The sequence below is a fragment of the Saimiri boliviensis genome, chromosome 12 (assembly GCF_048565385.1).
Source record: "Saimiri boliviensis isolate mSaiBol1 chromosome 12, mSaiBol1.pri, whole genome shotgun sequence".
NCBI classification, from domain to species: Eukaryota; Metazoa; Chordata; class Mammalia; order Primates; family Cebidae; genus Saimiri; species Saimiri boliviensis.
In genome coordinates, this window is record NC_133460.1 from 81,979,312 (window position 1) to 82,007,134 (window position 27,823).

A 27,823-nucleotide genomic window follows, 5' to 3' on the forward strand; every position below is an offset into this window, starting at 1 on the left:
GGAGTGTAATGGTATGATCTCGGCTCACTGCAACCTCTGCCTCCCGGATTCAAGTAATTCTCCCAGCTCAGCCTCTCGAGTAGCTGGGATTACAAGCACCCACCATCTTGCTGGGCTAATTTTTCTATTTTTGTAGAGATGGGATTTTTTTTTTTTTTTTTTTTTTTGAGACAGAGTTTCGCTCTTGTTACCCAGGCTGGAGTGCAATGGCACGATCTCGGCTCACCGCAACCTCCACCTCCTGGTTTTAAGCAATTCTCCCACCTCAGCCTCCCAAGTAGCTGGGATTACAGGTGCTTGCCACTATGTTCGGCTAATTTTTGTATTTTTAGTAGAGACAGGGTTTTGTCATGTTGACCAGGCTGGCCTTGAACTCCTGACCTCAAGCGATCTGCCTGCCTTGGTCTCCGAAAATGCTGGGGCTACAGGGATGAGCCATAGCACACAGCCGAATCCCCTGATCTCTTAAAAATTCTCTCCGTACAAATCCCTCTTCCCCAGTCAGCTAAGCCTCCCTTTTTGGGAGGCTGGGAGGCACTGAAAGGACTGGTAATGAAGCAGCCCTGTGTCTGCCCTGCGACTTCCCAGTCCAGTCACTCGAGCCTGCTGCTGGTTTCTCAAGCCACATTTCCCTACCATCAGAAACTTCCCGTTTCTTACAGAAATCCTCCACAGTAGAGGAGAATGTATTCAATCTGCAGCAGGATCTACCTACATCCTTTTGCTCCTGGAGTGCGAGCCTACATGGTTCTCCTGCTATGTGCTGGCCAGCCTTGCAGCAGGGTGAACACCTCCTCTCCTCTCTTTTCGTTCCTCCCTTCCTTCCCAACCTTCAGCCCTGAGCCCTTCATGTTCTGGCCAGTCCTAAAGGGTGCCACTAATCAATTCTACCTTTCTTTCTTTCTTTCTTTCTTTCTCTTTCTTTCTTTTTTCTCTCTCTCTCTTTCTTTCTCTTTTTTTTCTTCCTTTCTTTCTTTCTTGCCAGTCCTAAAGGGTGCCACTAATCAATAATTTTCTTTCCTCTTTCTTCCTTCCTTTCTTTCTTTCTCACAGGTTCTCACTCTGTCACCCAGGCTAGAATGCAGTGATGTAATCACAGCTCACTGCAGCCTTGACCTCCTAGGCTGAAGTGATCCTCCCAACTCAGCCTCCCAAGTAGCTGGGACTGCAAGTGCATGCCACCACGCCTGACTAATTTTTTTTCCTTTTTAGAGACAGGTCTTACTATCTTGCCCAGGTTGGTCTTGAACTCCTGAGCTCAAGCAGTCGTCTTGCCTCGGCCTTCAAACATGCTGGGATTACAGGCATGAGCCACCGTGACCAGCCAATTGCCCCCACCTTTTTTTTGAGATGGAGTCTCTCTCTGTAACCCAGGCTGGAGTGTAATGGTATGATCTCGGCTCACTGCAACCTCTGCCTCCCGGATTCAAGTAATTCTCCCAGCTCAGCCTCTCGAGTAGCTGGGATTACAAGCACCCGCCATCTTGCTGGGCTAATTTTTCTATTTTTGTAGAGATGGGATTTTTTTTTTTTTTTTTTTGAGACAGAGTTTCGCTCTTGTTACCCAGGCTGGAGTGCAATGGCGCGATCTCGGCTCACCGCAACCTCCGCCTCCTGGGTTCAGGCAATTCTCCTGCCTCAGCCTCCTGAGTAACTGGGATTATAGGCACGCACCACCATGCCCAGCTAATTTTTTGTATTTTTAGTAGAGACGGGGTTTCACCATGTTGACCAGGTTGGTCTCGATCTCTCGACCTCGTGATCCACCCGCCTCGGCCTCCCAAAGTGCTGGGATTACAGGCTTGAGCCACCGCGCCCGGCCGAGAGATGGGATTTCACTGTGTCGGCCAGGCTGGTCTCGAACTCCTGATCTCAGGTGATCCACCCACCTCAGCCTCCCAAAGTGCTGGGATTACAGGTGTGAGCCACCACGCCCAGCCCAGTTCCCCCTTTTCTATGGCTTATTATTTCTAACACTTTACTGCAAAATTTTTCAAACAACAGCCAACAAAATTGAAAGAATACCCTTCACCCAGCACCCAGATTCTAGCATTTTAAAAATTGAGATATTAGGCCGGGCGCGGTGGCTCAAGCTTGTAATCCCAGCACTTTGGGAGGCCGAGGCGGGTGGATCACAAGGTCGAGAGATCGAGACCATCCTGGTCAACATGGTGAAACCCCATCTCTACTAAAAAAATACAAAAAATTAGCTGGGCATGGTGGCACGTGCCTGTAATCCCAGCTACTCAGGAGGCTGAGGCGGGAGAATTGCCTGAACCCAGGAGGCGGAGGTTGCGGTGAGCCGAGATCGCGCCATTGCACTCCAGCCTGGGTAACAAGAGCGAAACTCCGTCTCAAAAAAAAAAAAAAAAAAATTGAGATATACTTCACATAACTGAACTTCAACATTTTAAAGTGTACACTTCAATCATTTTTAGTACTGTATATTCATTATGTTGTGCAAACAGCAGCACTAATTTCAGAACATTTTTGTAACCCCCCCCAAAAAAAACCTCTTACCTATTAGCAGTTAGTCCTAATTTCCCTCCTCCCATTCCCTGGCAACCACTAATCCACCTTCTGTCTCTATGGATTTGTCTATTCTGGACGTTTCATATAAATAGAATTACACAATATGTTGCCTTTCCTGTCTGACTTCATTCACTCAGCATAATGTTTTCAGCATTCATTCATTTTGTAGCATGTATCAGTACTTCATTCCTTTTTATGGTGAATAATATTCCATCATATCATATGAGTATACAACATTTTATTCATCCATTTATCAGCTGATGAACATTTGAGTTGTTTCCACTTTTTGACTCTCATGAATAACGCTGCTATCAACATTTGTGTACAAGTTTTTAGGTAAACATATGTTTTCAATTTTCTCAAGTATATAGCTAAAAGGAGAATTGATGGGTCATATGGTAAAACATTTTACAATACCTGTTTTTGTTTGGTTTTTTTTTTTTTTTTTTTGAGATGGAGTTTCGCTCGTGTTACCCAGGCTGGAGTGCAATGGCGCGATCTCGGCTCACCGCAACCTCCGCCTCCTGGGTTCAGGCAATTCTCCTGCCTCAGCCTCCTGGGTAGCTGGGACTACAGGCACGCACCACCATGCCCAGCTAATTTTTTGTTTTTAGTAGAGATGGGGTTTCACCATGTTGACCAGGATGGTCTCGATCTCTTGACGTTGTGATCCACCCGCCTCAGCCTCCCAAAGTGCTGGGATTACAGGCTTGAGCCACCGCGCCCAGCTTACAATACATGTTTTATCACATATCTACCTGTCTAACTATCCTTCTAATCCATCCATATTAATCCTTCTCATATTTTAGTGTACTTTGCAATAAATCCCAAACATCAGTTCACCTCACTCCAAACTCATCAGCATGTCTATTACTAGAATTTGATCTTTCTTTCTTCTCTTTTTCTTTTTCTTTTTTTTTTTTTTTTGAGCTATAGTCTTGCTCTGTCACCCCCAGGCTGGAGTGCAATGACACAGTCTTGGCTCACTGCCACCTCCGCCTCTGCCTCCCGGGTTCAAGCGATTCTCCTGCCTCAGCCTCTCAAGTAGCTGGGATTACAGGCATGCAGCCCCACACCTGGCTAAGTTTGTATTTTTAGTAGAGACGGGGTTGCACCATGTTGGTCAGGCTGGTCTCAAACTCCTGTCCTCAGGCGATCAGCCCACTTCGGACTCCCAGAGTGCTGGGATTACAGACATGAGCCACCATGCCCAGCCAATCTTTCTTCACAAGTTATTCTCTTTATGCAAAATTTACAATTTTTGTTTGTTTCTTTGTTGTGGTTGTTTACTGGTCTTTGGTTTTTGGTTTTTTTGAGACAGGGTCTCACTCTGTCGCCCAGGCTGGAGTGCAGTGGCACAATCTTGGCTTACAGCAATCTCTGCCTCTTGGGCTCAAGCTATCCTCCTGCCTCAAATGCCCAAGTAGCTGGGACTACAGGTGTGAGCAACTACGCCCAGCTACTTTTTGGGGTTTTTTGTTGGTTTGTTTTTTGAGATGGAGTCTCAATTCTGTCACCCAGGCTGGAATGCAATGGCACGGTCTGGGCTTACTCACTGCAACCTCCACCTCCCAGGTTCAAGTGATTCTCCTGCCTCAGCCTCCCAGGGAGCTGGGATTACAGGCACCCACCACCAGGCCGGGCTAATTTTCTTGTATTTTTAGTAGAGACGAGGTTTCACTATGTTGGCCAGGCTGGATTCAAACTCCTGACCTCAAGTGATCTGCCTGCCTCAGCCTCCCAAAGTGCTAGGATTACAGACATGAGCCACAGTGCCTGGCTGAATTTTTATATTTCTATTTTGGATACTTAGCTAAGAGAAATAAACACATGGGCCCACATCAAGGCCTACAGGGAGTTGATCATAGCAGATTTTTTAGCTAAGATGGGGTTTCACAATGTTGCCCAACCTGGTCTTGTACTCCTGAGCTCAAGCTATTCACCTGCCTCAGCCTTCCAAAGTGCTAGGATTACAGGTGTGAGCCACTGTGCCTGACCTACAATACATTCTTTTTTTTTTTTTTTTTTTTTTTTTTTTTAGATGGAGTTTCGCTCTTGTTACCCAGGCTGGAGTGCAATGGCGTGATCTCAGCTCACCGCAACCTCCGCCTCCTGGGTTCAGGCAATTCTCCTACCTCAGCCTCCTGAGTAGCTGGGATTACAGGCACACGCCACCATGCCCAGCTAATTTTTAGTATTTTTAGTAGAGACGGGGTTTCACCATGTTGACCAGGATGGTCTCAATCTCTTGACCTTGTGATCCACCCGCCTCGGCCTCCCAAAGTGCTGGGATTACAGGCTTGAGCCACCGCGCCCGGCCTACATTCTTAAATATACCACTCAATGAGTTTTTTGTTTTGTTTTGTTTTGTGTTTGAGAAGTCTCACTCTATTGCCCAGGGTTAAATATAGTGACACATTCTCGGCTCACTGCAACCTCCATCTCCCGGGTTCAGGCTATTCTCATGCTTCAGTCTCCCAAGTAGCTGAGATTACAGGTGTGTACCACCACACCTGGCTAATTTTTATATTTTTAGTAGGGATGGGGTTTCTCCATGTTGGCCCGGCTGGTCTCAAACTCCTGACCTCAGGTGATCTGCCCACCTCGGCCTCTCAAAGTGCTGGGATTACAGGCGCGAGCCACTGAGCCCAGTTCACTGAATGAATTTTAACACATGCCTAAACCTGTGAAACCCAAATCTAGATATCAAGATTTAGAGCATGTCCACCCTCCTGCAAGTTCCCTCCGTCTCTCCAGTGTCAGCTCTGCCCCTGCTCTACCAAAGGCAACCAGTCTTCTGATTCTTTCCCCACCATAAGTTACTTTGCCTGTTCTAGAACTTAATATAAATGGAAACATATGTATGCCCATTGTCATCTGGCCTCTTTCACTTAGCATACTGTTTTTGTTCTTGTTTTTTTGAGACAGAGTTTTGCTCTTGTTACCCAGGCTGGAGTGCAATGGCGCGATCTCGGCTCACCGCAACCTCCGCCTCCTGGGTTCAGGCAATTCTCCTGCCTCAGCCTCCTGAGTAGCTGGGATTACAGGCACGTGCCACCATGCCCAGCTAATTTTTTGTATTTTTAGTAGAGACGGGGTTTCACCATGTTGACCAGGATGGTCTCGATCTCTTGACCTCGTGATCCACCCACCTCGGCCTCCCAAAGTGCTGGGATTACAGGCATGAGCCACCACGCCTCGCCTTTAAATTGTTTTAAATTTATTTTATTTTATTTTTTTATAGAGACAGGGTTTCTCCATATTGGTCAGGTTGGTCTAGAACTCCCGACCTCAGGTGATCTGCCTGCCTCAGCCTCCTAAAGTGCTGGGATTACAGGGTTGAGCCACTGCGCCCAGCTGAGGGAGACCCTGTCTCAATTAAAAAAAAAAAAAAAAAAAAATCTGCTATGATCACCTCCCTGTAGGCCTTCATGTGGGCCCATGTGTTTATTTCTCTTAGCTAAGTATCCAGGATTGGAACTGTTTTCCAGTACAGACATATGTTTCATTTTATAAGAAACTGCCAGACTTTCCAAAGTGGTTGTACCATTTTTGATGCCCACAATAATGTATGAGGCTTGTAAGTTGTGACACAGAGATTAAAAAGCACAAATTGTAAACTGCTACTAATTCTTTTCATTTAAAAATTTTAAATAGATCAGGCATGGTGGCTCATGCCTGTAATCCCAGCACTTTGGGAGGCCAAGACCGCGAATCACCTGAGGTCAGGAGTTCGAGACCAGGCTGGCCAACATGGTGAAACCCCGTCTCTACTAAAAATACAAAAATTAGCCGGGTATGGTGGCAGGTGCCTGTAATCCCAGCTACTTGGGAGACTGGAGAAGAGGTTCAACCCAGGAGGCAGAGGTTACAGTGAGCCAAGATCGTGTCATTATTGCATTCCAGCCTAGGCAACAAAAGTGAAACTTCATCTCAACAAACAAACAAACAAACAAACAAACAAGACTAATAACCTAGGCCGGGTGCGGTGGCTCACGCCCGTAATCCCAGCACTTTGGGAGGCTGAAGTGGGTGGATCACCTGCGGTCAGAAGTTCAAAACCAGCCTGGCCAATATGAGGAAACCCTGTCTCTACTAAAAATACAAAAATTAGTCGGGCTTGGTGGTGGGCGCCTGTAATCCCAGCTACGCGGGAGGCTGAGGCAGGAGAATTGCTTGAACACAGGCGATAGAGGTTATGGTGAGTGGAGATCGCGCCACTGCACTCCAGCCTGTTTGACAGAGCGAGGATCCTTCTCAAAAAAAAAAAAAAAAAAAAAAAAAAAAAAAAAAAAAAAAGACTAGCAACTTCCTCCTCTCCTCTCCAGCAACGCCAACCCCAGTCCAGGCCCCCATCGCCCAGGATCTCAATCAAGAAACATTCATTTGTGGCCTTTCTTTGCCATTTCCAACTCTGCCACCCCCATCGCACGACAAGGTCCCCTTCTTCCTTTCCATTCCTGTCAGCTTCGTTTCTCTATAATCTCCGTACAAATCTCTAGCCTGACTCCGCTTCCTTTCCAGACTCTCCAGACGCCCGCCTACCGGACCTCAAAAGCGCAAACGCTAAAAACCGGTTAAGTTGACGCACAGAGAGAAGGGGTGTGTGGGTGGGTGTGTGTGTGTTAGTGTATGTGCTTGTGTGTGGAAGAAACCAACAGGGTCCACGCTGGTGTCCATTTCTGGAAATGCCAACTGCGCCCTACTGCGGGAGCCAGGATCAGGTCCCCAGGGCGCCCCTCCAGACAGCACTCTTAGCGAAGGAGCTAAGACGGCAGCCCTGCTTCACCCAGACCCCTAGTTCCGCAGGAGCTCCGCCCCCCCCAGCGGCACAGCACCCCCGCCCCGGCGCGGTGGTAGGGCCCAGTGCTACGTCACCCATTGTTTACAAATCAACCCGAGCCGGCAGGATTCCGGCTCCCGCGGCGGCAGGCGCGCGGCACTAGTGCCTGGTGGGCTCCGGCTTCCGCGTCCGCCCCGGCCCGGGCTTCGGCCTCAGCCCCGCGCCCGCTCCGCCGCGGCCCACCGCGCCCACGGGCAGCTAAGCCTCCAGCGACGCCCACACAGCTCCGGGTGCCCGGACAGGGGGCCATGCCCTGCCGGAGAGAGGAGGAAGAGGAAGCCGGCGAGGAGGCGGAGGGGGAGGAAGAGGAGGAGGACAGCTTCCTCCTGCTGGAGCAGTCGGTGGCGCTGGGCGGCTCGGTCGAGGTGGACCGGCTGGTGGCCCAGATCGGCGAAACGCTGCAGCTGGACGCGGCGCAGGACAGCCCAGCCTCGCCGTGCGCGCCCCCGGGGGCGCCGCTGCGGGCCCCGGGGCCCCTGGCTGCAGCAGTGCGGGCGGACAAGGCCCGGCCCCCAGCGATGCCGCTGCTGCTGCCGCCGGTGTCGATGGAGACGGTGGGCCCGGCGCCCCCTGGGGCCCTGCGCTGCACCCTGGGGGACCGCGGCCGCGTGCGGGGCCGCGCTGCGCCCTACTGCGTGGCAGAGCTCGCCGCAGGCCCCAGCGCGCTGTCCCCACTGCCCCCTCAGGCCGACCTTGATGGGCCTCGGGGGGCTGGCAAGCAGGGCGTCCCGCAGCCGCTGTCGGGTCCGTGCCGGCGAGGATGGCTCCGGGGCGCCGCCGCCTCCCGCCGCCTGCAGCAGCGACGCGGATCCCAACCCGAAACCCGCACAGGCGACGACGACCCGCACCGGCTCCTGCAGCAGCTAGTGCTCTCTGGAAACCTCATCAAGGAGGCCGTGCGGAGGCTTCATTCTCGACGGCTGCAGTTACGTGCAAAGCTTCCCCAACGCCCGCTCCTGGGACCGCTGTCGGCCCCGGTGCATGAACCCCCTTCGCCTCGAAGCCCTCGCGCGGCCTGCAGTGACCCAGGCGCGTCCGGGAGGGCGCAGCTCAGAACTGGCGACGGCGTTCCTGTCCCCGGCAGCTAACACGCCTGGGGTGGTCACAGCGCCAGCCTCAGACTGGAGGGCAAGGGGTTCCCCTGAGGGCTGCAGTTCTGCTCAGGCTGATGGAGAACTCTGGCTTTTGGAAGCGAGAGAAAAAAAGCTAATGATGAGGAACTGAAAAATCGCGAATGTTTCACGGGAAACTGGGGTCTAAGGCCAAAATATTTGGAATGCAGGACTTGCCCCTATTTAAGGCAGATTTTACAGAGCGCACCCCAAGCTTACAAGTCAGTAGAACTCCTTATTTGGCGTGACCCGACCTGGCCGCGGAGCCTGCAGTTCCGCGCAGCCTCTCAGTGCCCTCCAGCCTGCGACCATGTGGCCACAGTCCACGCTTCTCGAGATTGCAGTGCGCCGGAACCACGGAGGATGATGCCAGTTACTGCTTTACCTTTTTAGAGCTGGCTCCTGGTCCACTTTGTCGGAGGAAAACATGAGTAGATAATTTCAGTGTGCACCCCAATCTGCCGGACTTGAATATTTTCGACACTTTAAAAAAAAAAAAACATCTTGTGTCTTTGGAGGTGCTGCTTAATATCAAACACGCGGTGCCATGAAGGGACCCTTTGGGGATTGAATAGGAGTAACCCCCGCCCTCTCTTTGCAATTGTCTGCCTTTCTCAGAGTAGGGGAGGAAGGCTATACGACACGGGTGGGGACAGGAGGTGGGGGCGGGGGATGCTGAATGGTGGTGGAAGGGTAGAATGAGGCGCGGAGTAAACCCCACGCCCTCTCTAACGTGTATTCACAGCCGGCCCGCCTCTCTGAGAGTTCAAGGTCACTGTTTCCTGGGCACGCACTGGGTTGAGGGGCACAGTAGTCGGGTTCTGCCCGTGTTCGGAGACGAGCGCAGTGTTTTGCAAGTTCTGGAGTCTCCTGAGGACACGCGCGCCGCCACCACCGCGGTTGTGGGAAAGCGCGGACGTGCTGGGCGCCTGTGCTTCCCTGGGCGACCACCGCCCCTGGCCGCGGCCCCGGCTTTCACGGAAACTCGCTAGTGGGAGTCCTGGGCTCCTCCTCTACCACTCGGCTCTGCTGTCCTACTCATGGCGCAGGGATCCTGGGGGCCTGGGTTGGGGGCTAGGGAGACGTCATGTGATGGGCACTCCAGGGACACACAGCCTAGCACAGCAGCTTATAATGGGCTCTCCGGGGCCATTTGCAGTAACAGCTGCAATTCCCTGGATAGACGGAGTTGATTTCCTCCCTCTGCCCCTCCCCCAGCCATGCCAGCTGGCCTTTGTAAGTGCAGGAAACCGAGTAGAAAATGTGACCCTCCAAATGGAGAAGCTGCAGGCTTTGCCATTGTGAACCATGGTGAAGTGCTTGGAACATACTGTTCACTCACTGAAGGCGCTGAGACTGTGCTGTTGTTCTAGTTTTATAGTCAATGGCTTGTTCATCATCCAGATGTGGCTACTGACATATCTACACTTCGCACCGGAGTGTCTGGAATTGTGGCTGTCCTGATTATAGGATTTTAACTTAACTGAAATGCCTGCTTTGAATAAATGTGTTGGGTTTTTTTGTTTGGTTTTATTTTATACTTGCCATTGGTGAAAAAGATGTACAGAACACATTTCTCTGATCTCCATAAACATGAAAACACTTGAAAGCCCTGTCAGCCTGGCTTGCGGATGGTAATTAGAGCGCCTTTGTGTCTGAGCAGCTCACTAGCTAGACAAGGTCTCCGCAGCTGGGTGTGTATTGGTGCTGGCATGAAATTAAATGAAAGTGAGGTCAGGTTTTGGACCAATCCCATTCGTTAAAACCTCAGAGCCTTTTGGATTACTAGTCAGTGATGGAGATGTGTTATAAAGCTGCCTCTATTAGCAAAGGACATCAGATCAGCCAGTCAGTGCAGACTGGGAGGGTTTTTGTTTTGTTTTGTTTTGTTTTTTGGGTTTTTTTTTTTTTTTGTCCTTTCTTTCTACTGTGGCCATTAAGTAAGTGCACTTGTTCCACAGGGTGGCCCTTAAGGCTGGGGCAGCTCTTGATTAGGGAACTGCTCACAATGGGAGCCTGGTGGTAGGAAAGCTGGCTGGAAACTAATAAAAGACTCCTCTCTTTGCCCCTGGGGCATTTATGCCATTCTGCCCCTAAGCAGTGACATAACAGCCCATGTCTATCCTTCTAGTTCTGACTTCAGTCTGTTCCCTCACGGAAGGAGCTAATTTCCTCCCTCTGAGGAAGGAGTACCCAGGGTTTAAGTGTGCTTCTGAAGTGGGAAGGGAACCTTGGACAAGCTGCTCTACCTCTGTGGTCTTCAGTTTCCTCATCCGTACAATAGGGATAATGAAATAAAAGGTGGGCCAGGCCCGGTAGCTTGCACCTGTAATCCTAGTAGCACTTTGGGAGGCCAAAGTGAGAAAACTGCTTGAGCCCAGAAGTTCAAGACCAGCCAGGGCAACATAGTGACACCTCATCTCTACAAAAATAAATAAATAAATAAATGAGGCAGGAGGATTGCTTGAGCCCAGGAGTTTGACGCTGTAGTGAGCCATGACTGAGCCACTGCACTACCACCTGGGTGACAAAGCAAGACCCTGCCTCAAGAAAATAAATTAATAGGCCGGGCGCGGTGGCTCAAGCCTATAATCCCAGCACTTTGGGAGGCCGAGGCGGGTGGATCACGAGGTCAAGAGATCGAGACCATCCTGGTCAACATGGTGAAACCCTGTCTCTACTAAAAATACTAAAAATTAGCTGGGCATGGTGGCGCGTGCCTGTAATCACAGCTACTCAGGAGGCTGATGTAGGAGAATCGCCTGAACCCAGGAGGTGGAGGTTGCGGTGAGCCGAGATCGCGCCATTGCACTCCAGCCTGGGTAACAAGAGCGAAACTCCGTCTCAAAAAAAAAAAAAGAAAGAAAAAAAAAAAGAAAATAAATTAATAAAAAGCATATGGTGACTGGCACATGCTGGAGATGAACAGTATTGAGTCCCTACCCCTTCCTTCCCAGGACTGCTCCTCAGCAGCCAACTGACTGTGTCCTCATTTTCCCACAAAACGAGAGCATGCCATGATCCCAAACCTGCTTTCTAGAGTGTTCTATGACTCTGAGTCCTGATTTTCTAACTCCCTTTTTGGCTCAATGCCCCATTTTCTGAAATTCACACACAGACCCTGATGGTCTCTGTGGAGTACCTTCAGAACCCACCAAGCCTGTCATTTCCCACAACATGCCCAGAAAGAGCTGTAGGGGGGCTCAGTCCAGTGTTCTCTAGCATGGGAACGGTAACTATAGAGACTCTAATACAAACTGAGGAAGACAAGACCCCAACAGTGCAGTGAGCACCACCTCTGGGCGCTAAGCATGAGGGAAAAGTGGTAAGGTAGTGATGTCCCCTGGCATGGGAGTATCCCTGAAGTCCGTAGTTCCCTTTCTTTTCTTTTTTTTTTTTTTTGAGACAGAGTTTCGCTCGTTACCCAGGCTGGAGTGCAATGGCACGATCTCGGCTCATCGCAACCTCCGCCTCCTGGGCTCAGGCAATTCTCCTGCCTCAGCCTCCTGAGTAGCTGGGATTACAGGCACGCACCACCATGCCCAGCTAATTTTTTGTTTTTAGTAGAGACGGGGTTTCACTATGTTGACCAGGATGGTCTCGATCTCTTGACCTCGTGATCCACCCGCCTCGACCTCCCAAAGTGCTGGGATTACAGGCTTGAGCCACCGCGCCCGGCCTAGTTCCCTTTCTTAGTGGAGGTAGGATTTATCCAAGGTGTAAGGGGTTCTGAGCAACCCAGGGCTTTCTCTCCATCCTAAAACTGGCTATGATTTATGTCACTGCACCGACTGTGCATAGCTTCTTGTAATAAGAATGACTGGTTAAGGTCAGACTCAACCTTAGGGCCCATGTAGTACAATGTCCTCCTAAAAAAGGAAAACTGGAAAAAACTAAAGCCTCTCTATTTATAGCACTTTAGCACTTTTTTCTTTGAGATGAAGTCTTACTCTCTCACCCACGCTAGGGTACAGTGGTGTTTTCTTCCCTCACCACAACCTCCACCTCCCAGGTTCAAGTAATTCTCCTGCCTCAGCCTCCGGAGTAGCTCGGATTACAGGTGTATGCCACCACACCCGCTAATTTTTGTATTTTTATTTTCTTTTTTTAATTATTTTTTATTTTATTTTATTTTTTTGAAATGGAGTTTTCACTCTTGTAACCCAGGCTGGAGTGCAATGGCGCGATCTCGGCTCACTGCAACCTCCACCTCCGGGGTTCAGGCAATTCTCCTGCCTCAGCCTCCAGAGTAGCTGGGATTACAGGCACGCGCCACCATGCCCAGCTAATTTTTGTATTTTTAGTAGAGACGGAGTTTCACCATGTTCACCAGGATGGTCTCGATCTCTTGACCTCGTGATCCACCTGCCTTGGCCTCCCAAAGTGCTGGGATTACAAGCTTGAGCCACGGCGCCCGGCCACTATTTTTATTTTTATGTATTTATTTTAAGATGGGGTTTCACCCTGTTGGTCAGGCTGGTCTTGAACTCCTGACCTCAGGTGATCCGCCCGCCCTGGCCTCCAAAATGCTTGGATTACAGGCGTGAGCCACCACGCCTAGCCCAATTTTTGTATTTTTAGTAGAGACAGGGGGTTTCACCATGTTGGCCAGGATGATCTCAATCTCTTTTTTTTTTGTTTTTTTGTTTTTTGTTTTTGTTTGTTTTTGAGACGGAGTTTCGCTCTCGTTACCCAGGCTGGAGTGCAATGACGCGATCTCGGCTCACCGCAAACTCCGCCTCCTGGGTTCAGGCAATTCTCCTGCCTCAGCCTCCTGAGTAGCTGGGATTACAGGCATGCACCACCATGCCCAGCTAATTTTTTGTATTTTTAGTAGAGACGGGGTTTCACTATGTTGACCGGGATGGTCTCGATCTCTTGACCTTGTGATGCACCCGCCTCGGCCTCCCAAAGTGCTGGGATTACAGGCTTGAGCCACCGCGCCCGGCGATCTCAATCTCTTGACCTTTTGATCCACCCACCTCAGCCTCCCAAAGTGCTGAGTGTGAGCTCCTGTAATCAAGTGATTCTCCCATCTCCTGAGTAATTGGAATGACAGGTGCATGTCACTGTGTCCGGCTAATTTTAAAATTTTTTCTAGAGACAAGGTTTTGCCATGTTGCCCAGGCTGTTCTCAAACTCCTGGGCTCAAGCAATCCATCTGCCTCAGCCTCCCAAAGTGCTGGGATTACAGATGTGAGCCACCTTGCCCCGCCAGGATTGACATAAAGTATTTTTAAAAGTCATATTGGGGCAGGCACCATGGCTCACACCTGTAATTCCAGCACTTTGGGAGACTGAGGCAGATGGATCACCTGAGGTCAAGAGTTCACCAGCCTGGCCAACATAGGGAAACCTCATCTCTACTAAAAATACAAAAATTAGCTGGGCATGGTGGCAGGTGCCTGTAATCCCAGCTACTCAGAAGGCTGAGGCAGAGAATTGCTTGAACCCTGGAGGCAGAGGGTGCAGTGAGCCGAGATCTTGCCATTGCACTCCAGCCTGGATAACAGAGCAAAAACTCCATCTCAAAAAAAAAAAAAAAAAAAAAAAAAATTCATACTAGACCATTTTATAGGTGGAAAAAGAGTCCAAGGAAGTGAGCAGGGCAGAGTGACCTACCAAAGTTGTTTATGAAGCCAGAGGCTTAGCAGAGTCTCGAACCTAGGTCTCCCAGCTCCCAACTCAGGGCTCTTTCCAATGGCTTCATATCATGAAACATGGTCCAATATTGTCCACTGTACAACTCTGCACATAGGCTACCAAGGGAATGACATCCCTGTAGTTGCCCAAATTGGTGGCCCTGCCATTGGAACCCCGGAAAATTGTGCTTCAGGTCCCTAGCCTGAGTTAGGGAATGCCACTTCCTTACAAATTGTTCAGCATCCTATGAAGACAGCTGGCCACAGAAAATGGCCCGGGTGAGATAAGAGAACAAAGCTATAAAATTGAATGAAAAAAAAAAGTGAACATATACATTGGCAAATAAGTGATTTAGAGAAAAGAATGCCACACCTCACAGATTCCATCCTAAATTAGACATGCATGCGACAATATTTGGATTCAGTTTTTACCCTTTTTTGCTCTTTCTTTATCCAGCTCAGAAACAGAAACATGGAGCAAAGATCAGACACCACTTTCCTATCTAGCAAAGTCTGTGTTGAATCCTGTGATCCCTTCCTTCCAATCAGGAAAGAGTTACCTTGGCAACCAAATTACTAACTCACTCAATTAGCCCCCCTCTTGTACCAATGCTCAGTAATCACAATCCGTCAGCCCCCGGAGAGCTCAGCCTTCAGCAGTCTGCTATACCGCCTCATTTACAGATGGAAGCTCAGGGAGGTTTTCACTCTGAGGTACACTCCATTTGCACACTGTGATAGCTGGTGCAGGCGAAGGGGCAAAAACTCTCCTGAGTAGTGCTTACTCCTGGTTTTCCATCATAACTGAAGGGAGCACAGTTGACCTGCCCCTACCAGTGTTACCCAAAGGACAGAATAGGTAAGAATGGGGCCTCTGCAGGCAGCCCTCCACCGCCAGCTGTGTGATTTGAGACAGGGTCAGTAAGCTCAATAAACTCATTTATGCCGGGCGTGGTGGATCACGCCTATAATCCCAGCACTTTGGGAAGCCAGAGTGGGTGGATCACGAGGTCAAGAGTTCAAGACCAGCCTGGCCAATACGGTGAAACCCCGTCTCTACTAATAATACAAAAATTAGCTGGGCATGGTGACACACACCTGTAGTCCCAGCTACTCAGGAGTCTGAGGCAGGAGAATCACTTGAGCCCAGGAGGGAAAGGTTGCAGTGAGCGGAGATCACCCCATGGTACTCTAGTCTGGGTGACGGAGCGAAACTCCATCTCAAAAAAAAAAAAAAAAAAGGCCGGGCGCGGTGGCTCAAGCCTGTAATCCCAGCACTTTGGGAGGTCGAGGCGGGTGAATCACGAGGTCGAGAGATCGAGACCATCCTGGTCAACATGGTGAAACCCCGTCTCTACTAAAAATACAAAAAAAAAAATTAGCTGGGCATGGTGGCGTGTGCCTGTAATCCCAGCTACTCAGGAGGCTGAGGCAGGAGAATTGCCTGAACCCAGGAGGCGGAGGTTGCGGTGAGCCGAGAAAAAAAAAAAAAAAAAAAAAAAAGGGTGGTGGGGAGCGGAGCCAAGCTAAGCCTGGAAAGCAGCTCCGGGTTGGAACTGGTGGAATAAAGGCAGCTGGCAATGAGGACAACCTGGGACCACAGCTCTTAACTCCCCCATTTCCTATCAGAAAACCTATCCTTTTCCAAATGCTCCAGTTCTGAAATTCAATGCTCAAGTTCTACTTGCCTGTCCTGTCCACTCCTGTCTATAATCTGTACTAAAAAAAACATACAATAGGGTAGGCTCGGTGGCTCACACCTGTAATCCCAGCACTTTGGGAGGCCAAGACTGGTGGATCACCTGAGGTCAGGAGTTCGAGACCAGCCTGGCCAACATGGTGAAACCCCATCTCTACTAAAAACACAAAAATTAACCAGGTATGATGGCGGGCGCCTGTAGTCCCAGCTACTCAGAAGACCGAGGCAGGAGAATCACTTGAACTCATGAGGTGGAGGTTGCAGTGAGGTGAGGTTGTGCCATTGCACGCCAACCTGGGTGACAGTGAGACTCCATCTCCAAAAAAAAAAAAAAGAAAGAGAAAACCATGCAATTTCCTCGCAGAAAGTGGCCTTTGAGTTCATTTTGTTCTCACTCTCACATTTTATTTACTGTCATTAGAGTTATCTCAGGGACTCATATGTGAATGTCTTCTCTTCCCCAATAGATTATATATTTTGTGATGGCAGAGGAGTGACAAGATGAAGAGGATGTTTTTGGCAGATTGTCAGGCCGCACAGCATGGGGAGTGGTCTGGAGCTGAGAGGAAGCACCGATGGTCAGCCGGATCGGCTGAATGGCTGTTAGAGCTCCCAGGCACCCAGGCGATAAGGGCATGGGCGGGGAGAGGAAAACACCAGGAACATTTCCAAACGAAAAATGGTAGGCCTGTTACAGTACCGGGTAGCTGTAAAATCGTGGCTCTGGAGCCAGACTACTTGGCTCCTTCCTTGAAAGCTCCTTCCTGCAACCGTGGGCAGGTGACTTCCCCTCTCTAACCTTAAGTTCATTTGCAAAGTTCCATTATAATAAAAGTCCCCACCTCATAGGGTTGTTGTGAGGATTAATTGAGCTAATGCTAGTAAAAATGCTTAGGCCACTGCCTGAAACATAGCTGCATTTAGCAACAGCGCCAGGGTACTGGTATTTAGTAAATATTTGCAGAGCGAACACATGGGGCAATTTCAACAGACTGGCAGAGGCTAAGGGAATGGGGTGCTTGGGACGTTGTGGTGCCCACAAGTCTGCAGATGGGAAAAGGGGACAACAGCTAAAAAGGGAAAATGGATCAAGGGAAGAATTCACTCAGCCAGGAGACACCTGTGCTTGTCTGAATGCAGATGGGGGATACAAAAGCTTGAAATCGCCGGGCGCAGTAGCTTGTGCCTGTAATCCCAGAACTTTGGGAGGCTTAGGTGGGTGGATCACCTGAGGTCAGGAGTTCAAGAACAGCCTGGCTAACATGGTGAAACTCTACTAAAAATATGAAACTTGGCCGGGCGCGGTGGCTCAAGCCTGTAATCCCAGCACTTTGGGAGGCCGAGGCGGGTGGATCACGAGGTCAAGAGATCGAGACCATCCTGGTCAACATGGTGAAACCCCGTCTCTACTAAAAATACAAAAAATTAGCTGGGCATGGTGGCGTGTGCCTGTAATCCCAGCTACTCAGGAGGCTGAGGCAGGAGAATTGCCTGAACCCAGGAGGCGGATGTTGCGGTGAGCCGAGATCGCGCCATTGCACTCCAGCCTGGGTAACAAGAGTGAAACTCTGTCTCAAAAAAAAAAAAAAAAAAAAAATACAAAACTTAGCTGGGCATGGTGGAATATGCCTGTAGTCCCAGCTACTCAGGAGGCTGAGGCAGGAGAATCACTTGAACCCAGGAGCCAAGATGGCACCACTGCACTCCAGCCTGGGTGACAGAGCGAAACTCTGTCTCAAGAAAAAAAAAAAAAAAGGGAGTGAAATCAAAGGAAAGATCCCATAAAGGACTAAGATCCTGGCGGAGTCGGGCAGTATGGGGTCCTCAGCCAGGGCAGGTTTGAAGGGCAGGGCTTAGGGGGACTATGGGTGGGGATGCCCCACATGACAGCTCCCTGTGTCACTAACTGTCCTGCCACAGGGTGGCTGGAACCTGACAGATTGGCTGCCGAAACCACCTTGTGTAATCCTTCGTGCCTGGGATGGCTGGAGATGTTTCTGTTATTTTTCTGTGAATGAATTATCTGTAGCTGATGGTATAATAGAATGAAAACTAAAACTGATACCAAGGAGTTTAAGTGCTCCCCCTTATCAACTGCTGACTGATAGCAGGTAAAATCACAACCCCCAATTGATAGGCTGCCCAGGCAGTTTGTTTGACTTATTGATTTGGGTGGGTTAAAAAAAGCAAGAGCTGGTTATCATCCTGTTACCTTTGCCCTGCCTTTGGCCCATTTCTGTAACTGTCTAAATTAGATTCGATAGCCTAAGATTGGTGAAAAATGGTTTCCTAGGTTTTCCTGAAAATCTTTCCTGGACACTGAAGTCACAAACCCCTTTCTGCTGATGCACCATACTTTTCTTCAGCTGGGCTAAGTAGGGGAAGAATTCAGTGCAGATGTCAAAACATGCTACTTAAGGGTGCTGACAAAGGGAACTTGAGAATTAACTTCAGGGTTCAAAAGACAGTGAAAGTCATTCAACAAGATCTGATTCCACATGCCCTGGATCTCTGTGGCCTGACCACAGAGGATATACTTAGAGATAACAGACACAGCTGTGTTTGTTATATGCACATGTGGACCCACGTACATTCCACACTTCCGTTGTTCACCCTACAACCACCTTTGGCTTCTCTTGGTTCTTTTATTCTGTCTGTTCCTTTTGTGTAGTCTTCTTCCTCCCATAGAGATTTGATGAGTTGGGTCTTTGTAAAGTGTTTAGAACACAGGCCCGGCACACACAGGCTGGGTGTGGTGGCTCACACCTATAATCCCAGCACTTGGGAGGCCAAGGTGAGAGGATCACTTGAGGTCAGGAGTTCGAGACCAGCCTGGACAATATAAGGAAATTTCGTCTGTACCAAAAAAAAAACAAAAAACAAACAAACAAAAAAACCAGCCGGGTATGGTGGTGCCCACCTGTAGCTACATCTACTTGGAAGGCTGAGGCAGAAGAATCACTTAAACCCGGAAGGCAGAGGTTGCAGTGAGCCAAGACCACGCCACTGCACTCCAGCCTGGGTGAGAGTGAGAGTGTCTCAAAAAAAAAAAAAAAAAGGAAAAGAAAAAGTGTTTAGAACACAGCCTGGCAAGTGACAGGCACTACTGCACATTACCTGGTGTTATTACTGCCCATCTCCCAGGCCCCACTCCACACCCCTGCCCCACCCACCCCCTTAGCCTTGACTGCCGAATCTTTATCTTCAACCCTGAACCCTCTCCAACTCCTAGTCATTTACGAGGCACCAGGTTTCTGTCCTTTTAACTTCCCACAGGAAACTTTTAATTCTCCACAAACACTCTCTCTCTGTCTCTCAGACACACACACACACACACACACACACACACAAACACCGTTTCTCATTATTTCCCTATTGCTCTAGTCCTTCTAGGCTAGACACTTGCAGAATGTTACCAGGGAAACATGGGCATTGGCCCCTTCAGAAGACAAAGTTGTCTCAACTCTGTGCCCATCCACTACAAGGGGCTAGGGATATCCTAGCCAAAATCATTCCTGAGCTGAGTACTAGGAATGGACTATCCCAAGCTGCAACACCTTGGAAATGGCCACTGCCTCCTAAACACAGAGACACTTCCCCAGGCCAAGTTCCAGGCCCTCCACAGGCTTTGTAAATGGCTGGATCAGTAACAGGAGTTGGGGTGTGTAGTTCAGACAGGAGGCAAGAGAACCAAGTTAAGTGCCCTGAGTTCTGATTCTGCTCTACCACCAACAATTCCTACCTTGCACCATTGTAAAAAGCAAAGTAGGGCCAGGCACAGTGGCTCACGCCTGTAATCCCAGCACTTTGGGAGGCCAAGGTGGGTGGATCACTTGAGGTCAGGAGTTTGAGACCAGCCTGGTCAACATGGTGAAACCCCATCTCTACTAAAAATACAAAAGTGAGCCAGGCGTGGTGGTAGGCAGCTGTAATCCAAGCTACTCTTGGGAGGCTGAGGCAGAAGAATTGCTTGAACCCAGGAGGTAGAGGCTGCAGTGAACCAAGATTGCACCACTGCACTCCAGCCTGGGGTCAGAGTGAGACAGCGTCTCAAAAAAAAAAAAAAAAAAAAAGCCTTGTAAAAGGTGCCAACCAGGGTGCCTGCCCATAACAGGGATCAGCTCCCTCTCTACCTAGGAAAGTAGAGAAACACTCAGATCCCGTAGGTCTTTTCCCAAATTGCCTGCAGTTCTTATCTATTAGAAAAATAATGCCTACCTCGTGGCACATAAAGCCGTGTGGTAATACCAAGAATGAGTAGCTATCATTTTTTCAGCACTGAAGTCTCCCCTTCCTCATTTAACCCTTCCAACTCCCCTATTAAGTACTACTGTTTTACAAATCACAAGGGCATGACACAGCTAGTGAGCAGAATGGGCTGAGTCAACTGAGCACCAGCCTTCCTCTGCAGTCCCAGCCTTGGGAGCGTGCAGAGCACGAGAGCTTTTCCCTGGGGGCTGGTTAGTAGCGCTGGGCAGGGAAGGGACAAGGCAGGGGCCAGGCATGGTGGCTCACGCCTTTAACCTCAGCACTTTGGGAGGCTGAGGCAGGCAGATCACTTTAGCTCGAGTTCAAGACCTGCCTAGGCAACACAGTGAGACCCCATCTCTACCACAAATCTAAAAAATTAGCCTGGCATGGTGGCATGAGCCTGTAGTCCTAGCTACTCAGGAGGTTGACGTGGGAGGGACTGCTCGAGCCCAGGAGGCTGAGGCTGCAGTGAGCCCAGAGCACACCACTGCACTCCAACGTGGGTGACACAGTAATAAGACTCTGTCTCAAAAAAATAAAATACAAACGAGAAAAACGGACAAGGCAGGAACTAGGAAGGGGTTCAGCAAGGGCTCTATGCCTGGGGAAGACAGGGCAGAGAGAGAAGGAGGAGGGCTACTTCAGTGAAATCTAACCCGACTGCTCAACCAAGCCATTTTACAACTATCAAACGCACTGCTGTAAAATCTCTCCTTAGGCCATAGCTCAAGACTAGGTCAGCCTCAAAGGGGAAAGCAGGCTGGCTTTGCCTGTGCCCTCACCAATTTGCACAAAAACATCCAGATGAAAACCCACCTCCCTCCCCCACAGCACCTCTTTGCTCTCCAGCCCAGAAAGCATTTCTAGAATACCTTTTCTTTCCACAAAGGGAGTGGAAACCCATATAGCAGCTTCTAAAAACCTGGACTTAATTTCCTGACCTTGTGGAACCAAAACTCAGAAGCACTCAAGTACTGCGGCTCCACTAGGATTCTGTGCCTCGCCACCCTGTCCCAATCCATTTGTCCAGGTCCCCCTATTTACCCCAAGGGCCCTCTTCATGATTAAGGGTAGTATCCCTATATGCTTTTTTGTTGAGACAGTTTCACTTTTGTTGCCCAGGCTGGAGTGCAATGGCGCCATCTGGGCTCACTGCAACCTCCGCCTCCTGGGTTCAAGCGATTCTCCTGCCTCAGCCTCCCAAGTAGCTGGGATTACAGGTGTGCACCATCACACCTGGCTAATTTTTTGTATTTTTAGTAGAGACAGGGTAGTTTCCCCATGTCGGTCAGGCTGGTCTGAACTCCTGACCTCAGGGGATACGCCCGCCTCAGCCTCCCAAAGTGGAGATTACAGGCATGAGCCACTGTACCCGGCCCCCTATATGCTTTTCTTCCCCTCTCCCACCTTCCACCAAAATGCAAACCAAACCATGCTCCAAAACAAAAGCCAAATTTATTCAGCAGACATTTTAATTACGAAATCCTAGAAATCAGGACCGCCACAACTTCAGACACTCCGTTGCGAAGTGTACATCAATAGCTACATCTGGAGGATGAAGAAGCCATTGAATCTTTAGAAAACTGGTTTAGCGACCTTAAAGTTTGGGGGTGGCACCTTACAAGAGGGCCGTCAAGTTTAAGGGTAAAGCCAGCGGCTTCTCCTCTACAAGAGTCACATTTGAAAACCGGTTTCAGTCACAAAAGAAGAGCTGGCACGGCAGGAGGAAACCAATTGAGCGGGTGAGGTCCCACCGAGGCCGAGGCCCGTGGCTCCATGGAGGGCCAGGAGAGAGCAGAAAAACGTCCAGGGTTTTCCATGCATTCCTATAGACACCAGGAAGGGTGGAATAAGAAAGCTCAGCTGGGAGGACAAGAGAGAGACTCAAGAGATTGTTTATGACTGTGTCTGAGAAAGCTCCTGGCATGGCCATGAGTGGCCTTCCGGGAGTTCCGTAAAGAGGAAAGCAAACAGGAAAGAACTCTCCCTCCGCGTCCCTCTCTGCCTATTTGTGTCCTCGGGAGACTCCCAGCGGTAGGTAGTAAAGCACCAACGGGGCTCTTCTTGGAGCAAGAGAAAGACAAGATTCCGGGTTCGGAAGCTCTCCCAGGAACCCCACAGCAAACTGTGACCTTGAACCACAGGTGGCAAGGTCAAGTCATTTACTAGTCCACATTCAAATCCAACTCTCCCACCTGCAAAATTCTTCACCTCCCTCCAGTCCCTTAACTAGAGTTCACATCTCTCACCTTCACCAGCCACCGAATCGGTGGGAGAAAGGGGCAATGCCAACCCACCCACCACCGAACTTTTACATTCTTCTCCCCCTCTAGAATTTCTTTGCACAGCAATTGTAGCACCACTTTCACTAAGTTCCTCCACCGGAAAATAACAAGAAACTGTATGCGTGTCGTAAAGTTTTCAAGTACTGTTATAAAGCCATCGCGGTTCCAGCCCCACTGAGCCCTCCTTAAACAATCCAAGCTCACGACGCCCCCAAGGGCTAAGTGAGGTACAAGTCGATGTAAGTAGCTGCCACAGTTCTCCTAGTTTATCCCAGGTCCTTGGCTAGGATAGCCAGGTAAATTCTCATGTCCCAAGGACGCGCTCTGGCGCATGCATTTCTCCACGTTTAAGTTTTATCCAATAGCCTTGCCGGAGCTGGTAACTTCTTGGCTTGAGATCTCTTCCCCACGCGCCAACCCCAGCCAAAGTGGTCGCTCCCAGGTTGGCGACGTCAGCTTCAGCTCAGAGTTGGTAGAAACTAGATGTTGCTGGGTGTAAGCAGCAGCCTTTCTTCCTCCTCCAGGGTGCCTGGGTCAGAGGAAGGCGCCTGATGGCTGCAGGGCAATAGGGTCCGGTCCGCTGCGGCCTGTCCCGGGCCCAGCGGCGCTCGCAGGACCCGTGGCTGCAACCGCGGCGACGGCTCGTTGGAGCCTCCGCACCGCTTCCTTGATGAGGTTTCCCGAGAGCACGAGCTGCTGCAGGAGCCGGTGCGGGTCGTCGTCGCCGGCGCGTGCCCCGGCTTGGGTCCATCGTCGCTGCTGCAGGCGCCGGGAGGTGACCGCGTCCCTGAGCCATCCTCGCCGGCACGGCCCCGGCAGCGCGCTGGGGCCTGCGGCGAGCTCGGCCACGCAGTAAGGCGCAGCGCGGCCCCGCACGCGGCCGCGGTCGCCCAGGGCACAGCGCAGGGCCCCATGGGGCGCCGGGCCCACCGTCTCCGCAGACGGAGGCGGCAGCAGCAGCGGAACCGCCAGGGGTCGCGCCTTGTCCGCCGGCACCGCGGCAGCCGGGGGCCCAGGGGCCCGCAGCGGCGCCCCCGGGGGCGCGCACGGCGAGGCTGGGCTGTCCTGCGCCGCGTCCAGCTGCAGAGTCTCGCCGATCTGGGCCACCAGCCGGTCCACCTCGCCCGAGCTGCCCAGCGTCACCGAATGCTCCAGCAGGAGGAAGCTGTCCTCCTCCTCTTCCTCCCCCTCCGCCTCCTCGCCGGCTTCCTCTTCCTCCTCCCTCCGGCAGGGCATGGCCCCCTGTCCCGGCACCTGGTGCTGTGCGGGTGTCGCTGGAGGCTTGGCTGCCCGCGGGCGCCTGACTGAGGACGAAGCCGAAGCCGGGGCCGGGAAAGACGCGGAAGCCGGAGCCAGCAAGGCACTCGAGCCGCGCGCCTGCAGCCGCGGGAGCCGGAATCCTGCCGGCTCGGGTTGATTTGTAAACAATGGGTGACGTTGCACTGGGCCCTACCACCGCGCCGGGGCGGGGGTGACGCGCGAGCAGGCGAGGGGACGCGGTGCGGAGCGGGTGGCGACAGAAGCCCTCCCGCGTCTCTGTTTGTTGTTTCCGCAGGAGGGGGTCCGGGGCGTGGGGACCGCTTTCCTGTCTCCTGGGCCCAACCAGCTGCGCAAGAACGTGGCACCTCGGAGGCGGCTGGAGTTGGTTTCTCCCACGCACGGACACACCCACTCCCACTCCGGGCCCGCCTCCTGGGCCGCGGCCTCCCTCCCCACGTGTCGGCCGCGCCTAGGCCCGCCCGACTACAGCACCGCGCACCCGCAGTTCCTGACCACGGGCGTGGGGGAGGGGCGGGCCGCCGCGAGTCCGGCTTCGAGGAGGCGGGGCGGGAAAAGGCGGAGGGAATTGGGGGTGAAGCGACAGCACCTTACTTACTTATTATTTAGACGGTGTCTCTGTCGCCCAGGTTGAAATGCAGCGGCGAGAACACGGCTTACTGCAGCCTCGAACTCTGGCTTAAACGATCCTTCCACTGCAGCTTCCCGAGCAGCTGGGACACGGGCGCAACCACCACGCCTGGCTAATTAAAAGAAATTGTTTTTGTAGAGACCCGGGGCGGGGGTGGGGCCTCACTATGTTGCCCAGGCTGGTCTCGAACTCCTGAGTTCAAGGAGTCGTAGCTCCTCATCTCCGAAAGTGTTGAGATTTACTGGCGTGAGCCGCCGCGGCCGGCCTGAGGGAACCCTTTAAAGCAGAGCAGAATCGCTGAGGTGAGGTCCCAGAGGCTTTCCCTCCTGCAGTCTTCAAGTCACCGGGCATATCATGAGACTAGGAATCACCACCGCTCGGCTAAAGAGAAGAGTTGGCCGGGCGCAGTGGCTCACCCCTGTAATCCCAACGCTTTGGGAGGCTGAGGTGGGTGGACCACAAGGTGAAGAGATCGAGACCATCCTGGCCAACGTGGTGAAACCCCATCTCTACTAAAATACAAAAAACTAGTGGGGCGTGGTGGCGTACGCCTGCAGTCCCACCTACTGGGAGGCTGAGGCAGGGGAATCGCTAGAACCCAGGAGGCGGAGGTTGCAGTGAGCCGAGATCGTGCCACTGCACTCTAGCCTGGCTACAGAGCAAGACTCCATCTCAGGGAAAAAAAAAAAAGAGAGAGAAGAGTTGACTTTGTCATTTTTGTTTTGTTTTTTAAGGTTCAAATAGAAATATAGGGGATCGGCCGGGAGCGGTGGCTCATGCCTGTAATCCCAACACTTTGGGAGGCCGAGGTGGGCGGATCACTGAGGTCAGGAGTTAAAGACCAGCCTGGCCAAGATGGTGAAACCCGGTTTCTTTTCTTTTCTTTTTTCTTTTGAGACGGAGTTTCGCTCTTGTTACCCAGGCTGGAGTGCAATGGCACGATCTCGGCTCACCGCAACCTCCGCTTCCTGAGTTCAAGCAATTCTCCTGCCTCAGCCTCCTGAGTAGCTGGGACTACAGGCGTGCGCCACCATGCCCAGCTAATTTTTTGTATTTTTAGTAGAGATGGGGTTTCACCACGTTGACCAGGATGGTCTCGATCTCCTCACCTCGTGATCCACCCGCCTTGGCCTCGCAAAGTGCTGGGATTATAGGCGTGAGCCACCGCGCCGAGCGAAACCCAGTTTCTACTAAAAATACAAAATTAGCTGGGTGTGGTGGTGGACACCTGTAATTCCAGTTACTCGGGGGGTGGGGGGGGGAGCGCTGAGGCAGGAGAATGGCTTGAACCCGGGAGGCGGAGGTTGCAGTGAGCCAAGATGACACCGCTGCACTCCAGCCTGGGCAACAGAGCAAGACTTCATCTCAAAAAGAAAAGAAAAGAAAAAAGGCCAGGCGTGGTGGCTCACGCCTGTAATCCAAACACTTTGGAAGCCAAGGCGGGCGGATCACCTGAGGTCAGGAGTTCAAGACCAGCTTGACCAACATGGTGAAACCCCGTTTAAAAAAAAAAATACAGGGGATGGAAAAAATCTCTCACAGCACTTAAACATCTCAAACATGGTTCACATTTAAATTTTTTCCTCTTCTAGCCTTTGTTCTATGAAAGTGTATTATACAAACACACGCATACAATGTTATACACTTTTCCACTTTGCCTTACATCATAAACGTTTTTCGTGTTACTGCATACGCTTTGAAAACATTTGAGACGGAGTTTGGCTCTTGTTACCCAGGCTACAGTGCAATGGCCTGATCTCGGCTCACCGCAACCTCCGCCTCCTGGGTTCAAGCAATTCTCCTGCCTCAGCCTCCCGAGTAGCTGGGACTACAGGCGCGCGCCACCGTGCTCGGCTAATTTTTTTTGAATGTTTAGCAGAGACGGGGTTTCACCATGTTGACCAGGATCCTCTGGATCTCTTGACCTCGTGATCCACCCGCCTCGGCCTCCCGCCTGTGCTTTTAACATTTGCCTAATTTCACCATCGTTATTGTGTGACTAACATTTTTGTGTGTAACACTTTAAGATATTGATGATTCTTTCTTCAAAGCATATTCCCAGGAGTAGAATTTTAAGTCACAGGAGTTGGGTATTTTCAGGTTTACTGATAAATGTTCAGGAAATCTCTTTCCAAGAGTTAGGTAAATGTACGTCATTCATGTGTGAGCATACATCATTACACCTTCACTAGTATTTGAGTATTATCATTGAATTTTTTTGTGTGGATTTTATAGGGAAATTTTCTCCTTTCAGTTTGCCTATCTTTGATTTCAGTTAGAGCAATTTTCCAAATGTTTGGTAACGAACTGTACTTCCTTTTTTATGAATTGTCTATTTCCTAGGAAGTTTTTCCCAGGGAGTTTTTCTTATGCATTTGCATGACTCCTTTACATACCACAGGTTAACACTTTTCTTTCATATTTTGCTGCAAATACGTCTCCAGGCTCTTGTTGGTTCCATACAGTCATTTTCTCCCCCAATAAAATCACATTTTCTTGTAGGCAAATTTATAAAATCCCTTTGAGATTTCTAACACGATGCTAAATTTGGAGTCTTCTTGCTGCCAGAAAGTTATCGAATATTCCGTTCTATTTTGTTTAGATTTTTCAAATGCCTTTTTTTTTTTTTTTTTTTTTTTTTTTTCAAATTCATCTGGGATTAATTTTGGTCTTTGGTGCAAGGTGATGACATGAAATTAATTTTTTCCTGGAAAGCTTGCCAGGTGAAAGTGTATTTCTTCACTAGGACAGAGGTGTGAGGGTAGCATAAACACAAGCTGTCTGGTGAGTTTCTAGTTGCTGGTTAAGCTGGTGGTTGTGAGGAGTGGGTGGGGCTGGGAATGTTTTGGTCAGTCTGTTGTGTGAAGTCAAAAGAACCCAGAACAGGTTGTACAGAGACCTAGATTCAAGTCTCATTCCTGCCACATCCTGGGTGTGGGACTCCAGGCAAATCAGTTTACAAGTGTTTTCACTTGTAAATGGAAAAAATAATCCCTGCCCGGCCTCCCTCTGAGGATTGTTTTCAGGATCAAATGAGATAATGGGAACGGGCTTTATCAGGCAATACACAAATGTAGGATTAGGTCCAGCGGTTTACTAACAGAGGCCTGGCTCAATTCCAGCAATTCCCCCACCCCGGGGAGCATCTACTATATTAATGTTGAAGATTCCCGAATGCAGCCCACTAGGTGAAACGCACCCTGAAGGTATTACTTCCTTGCACTTGCTGGGTTTCTTAAATTCTGCCGCAGATCTACCCTGACCTGGGATTGCGTAGGGCTTTACTGAAGTCAGCCCAGAGGCTCCCAAGCCCTAAGGTGAGTCCCCACAACTAGTTCTGCAGGTTTGAGTGATGGAGCCTTTCCCAGTGGGCAGCCTCCCACCTCCATCTCCGGAGGGCTCTTCACACACTTTACTGATGAGGTCTGAAAGCCGTTCCCCTGGAGAGACTGATTCTCATTTTCATTCCGATGGTACTTACTGGAGAATTTCAAGAGGAATGAAAATTAGGGGAGGGCTTATGGATTGCAGTAGAGTTAAAATGGTAATT

At 50.5% G+C, this 27,823-nt stretch overlaps 2 protein-coding genes across 2 annotated transcripts; one reads left to right on the forward strand and one right to left on the reverse strand.

Moving 5' to 3' along the window:
- Window positions 1-7,441: 7,441 nt before the first annotated feature.
- FRAT1 (FRAT regulator of WNT signaling pathway 1) lies at window positions 7,442-10,910 on the forward strand. Its single transcript, XM_039465218.2, has one exon. The coding sequence runs from the start codon at window positions 7,624-7,626 to the stop codon at window positions 8,461-8,463; it is 840 nt and encodes a 279-aa protein (XP_039321152.1). The 5' UTR covers window positions 7,442-7,623; the 3' UTR covers window positions 8,464-10,910.
- A 10,605-nt stretch (window positions 10,911-21,515) lies between these two features.
- On the reverse strand, window positions 21,516-23,911 carry FRAT2 (FRAT regulator of WNT signaling pathway 2). The gene has a single exon (XM_039465169.2). It carries the CDS (start codon window positions 23,598-23,600, stop codon window positions 22,899-22,901), a length of 702 nt encoding a protein of 233 aa, XP_039321103.1. The 5' UTR covers window positions 23,601-23,911; the 3' UTR covers window positions 21,516-22,898.
- Window positions 23,912-27,823: the final 3,912 nt, after the last annotated feature.

Excerpts from the sequence above, each read along its gene's own strand:
- FRAT1 (XM_039465218.2), top strand. The coding sequence starts at position 7,624 with ATGCCCTGCCGGAGAGAGGAGGAAGAGGAAGCCGGCGAGGAGGCGGAG.
- FRAT2 (XM_039465169.2), bottom strand. The coding sequence starts at position 23,600 with ATGCCCTGCCGGAGGGAGGAGGAAGAGGAAGCCGGCGAGGAGGCGGAG.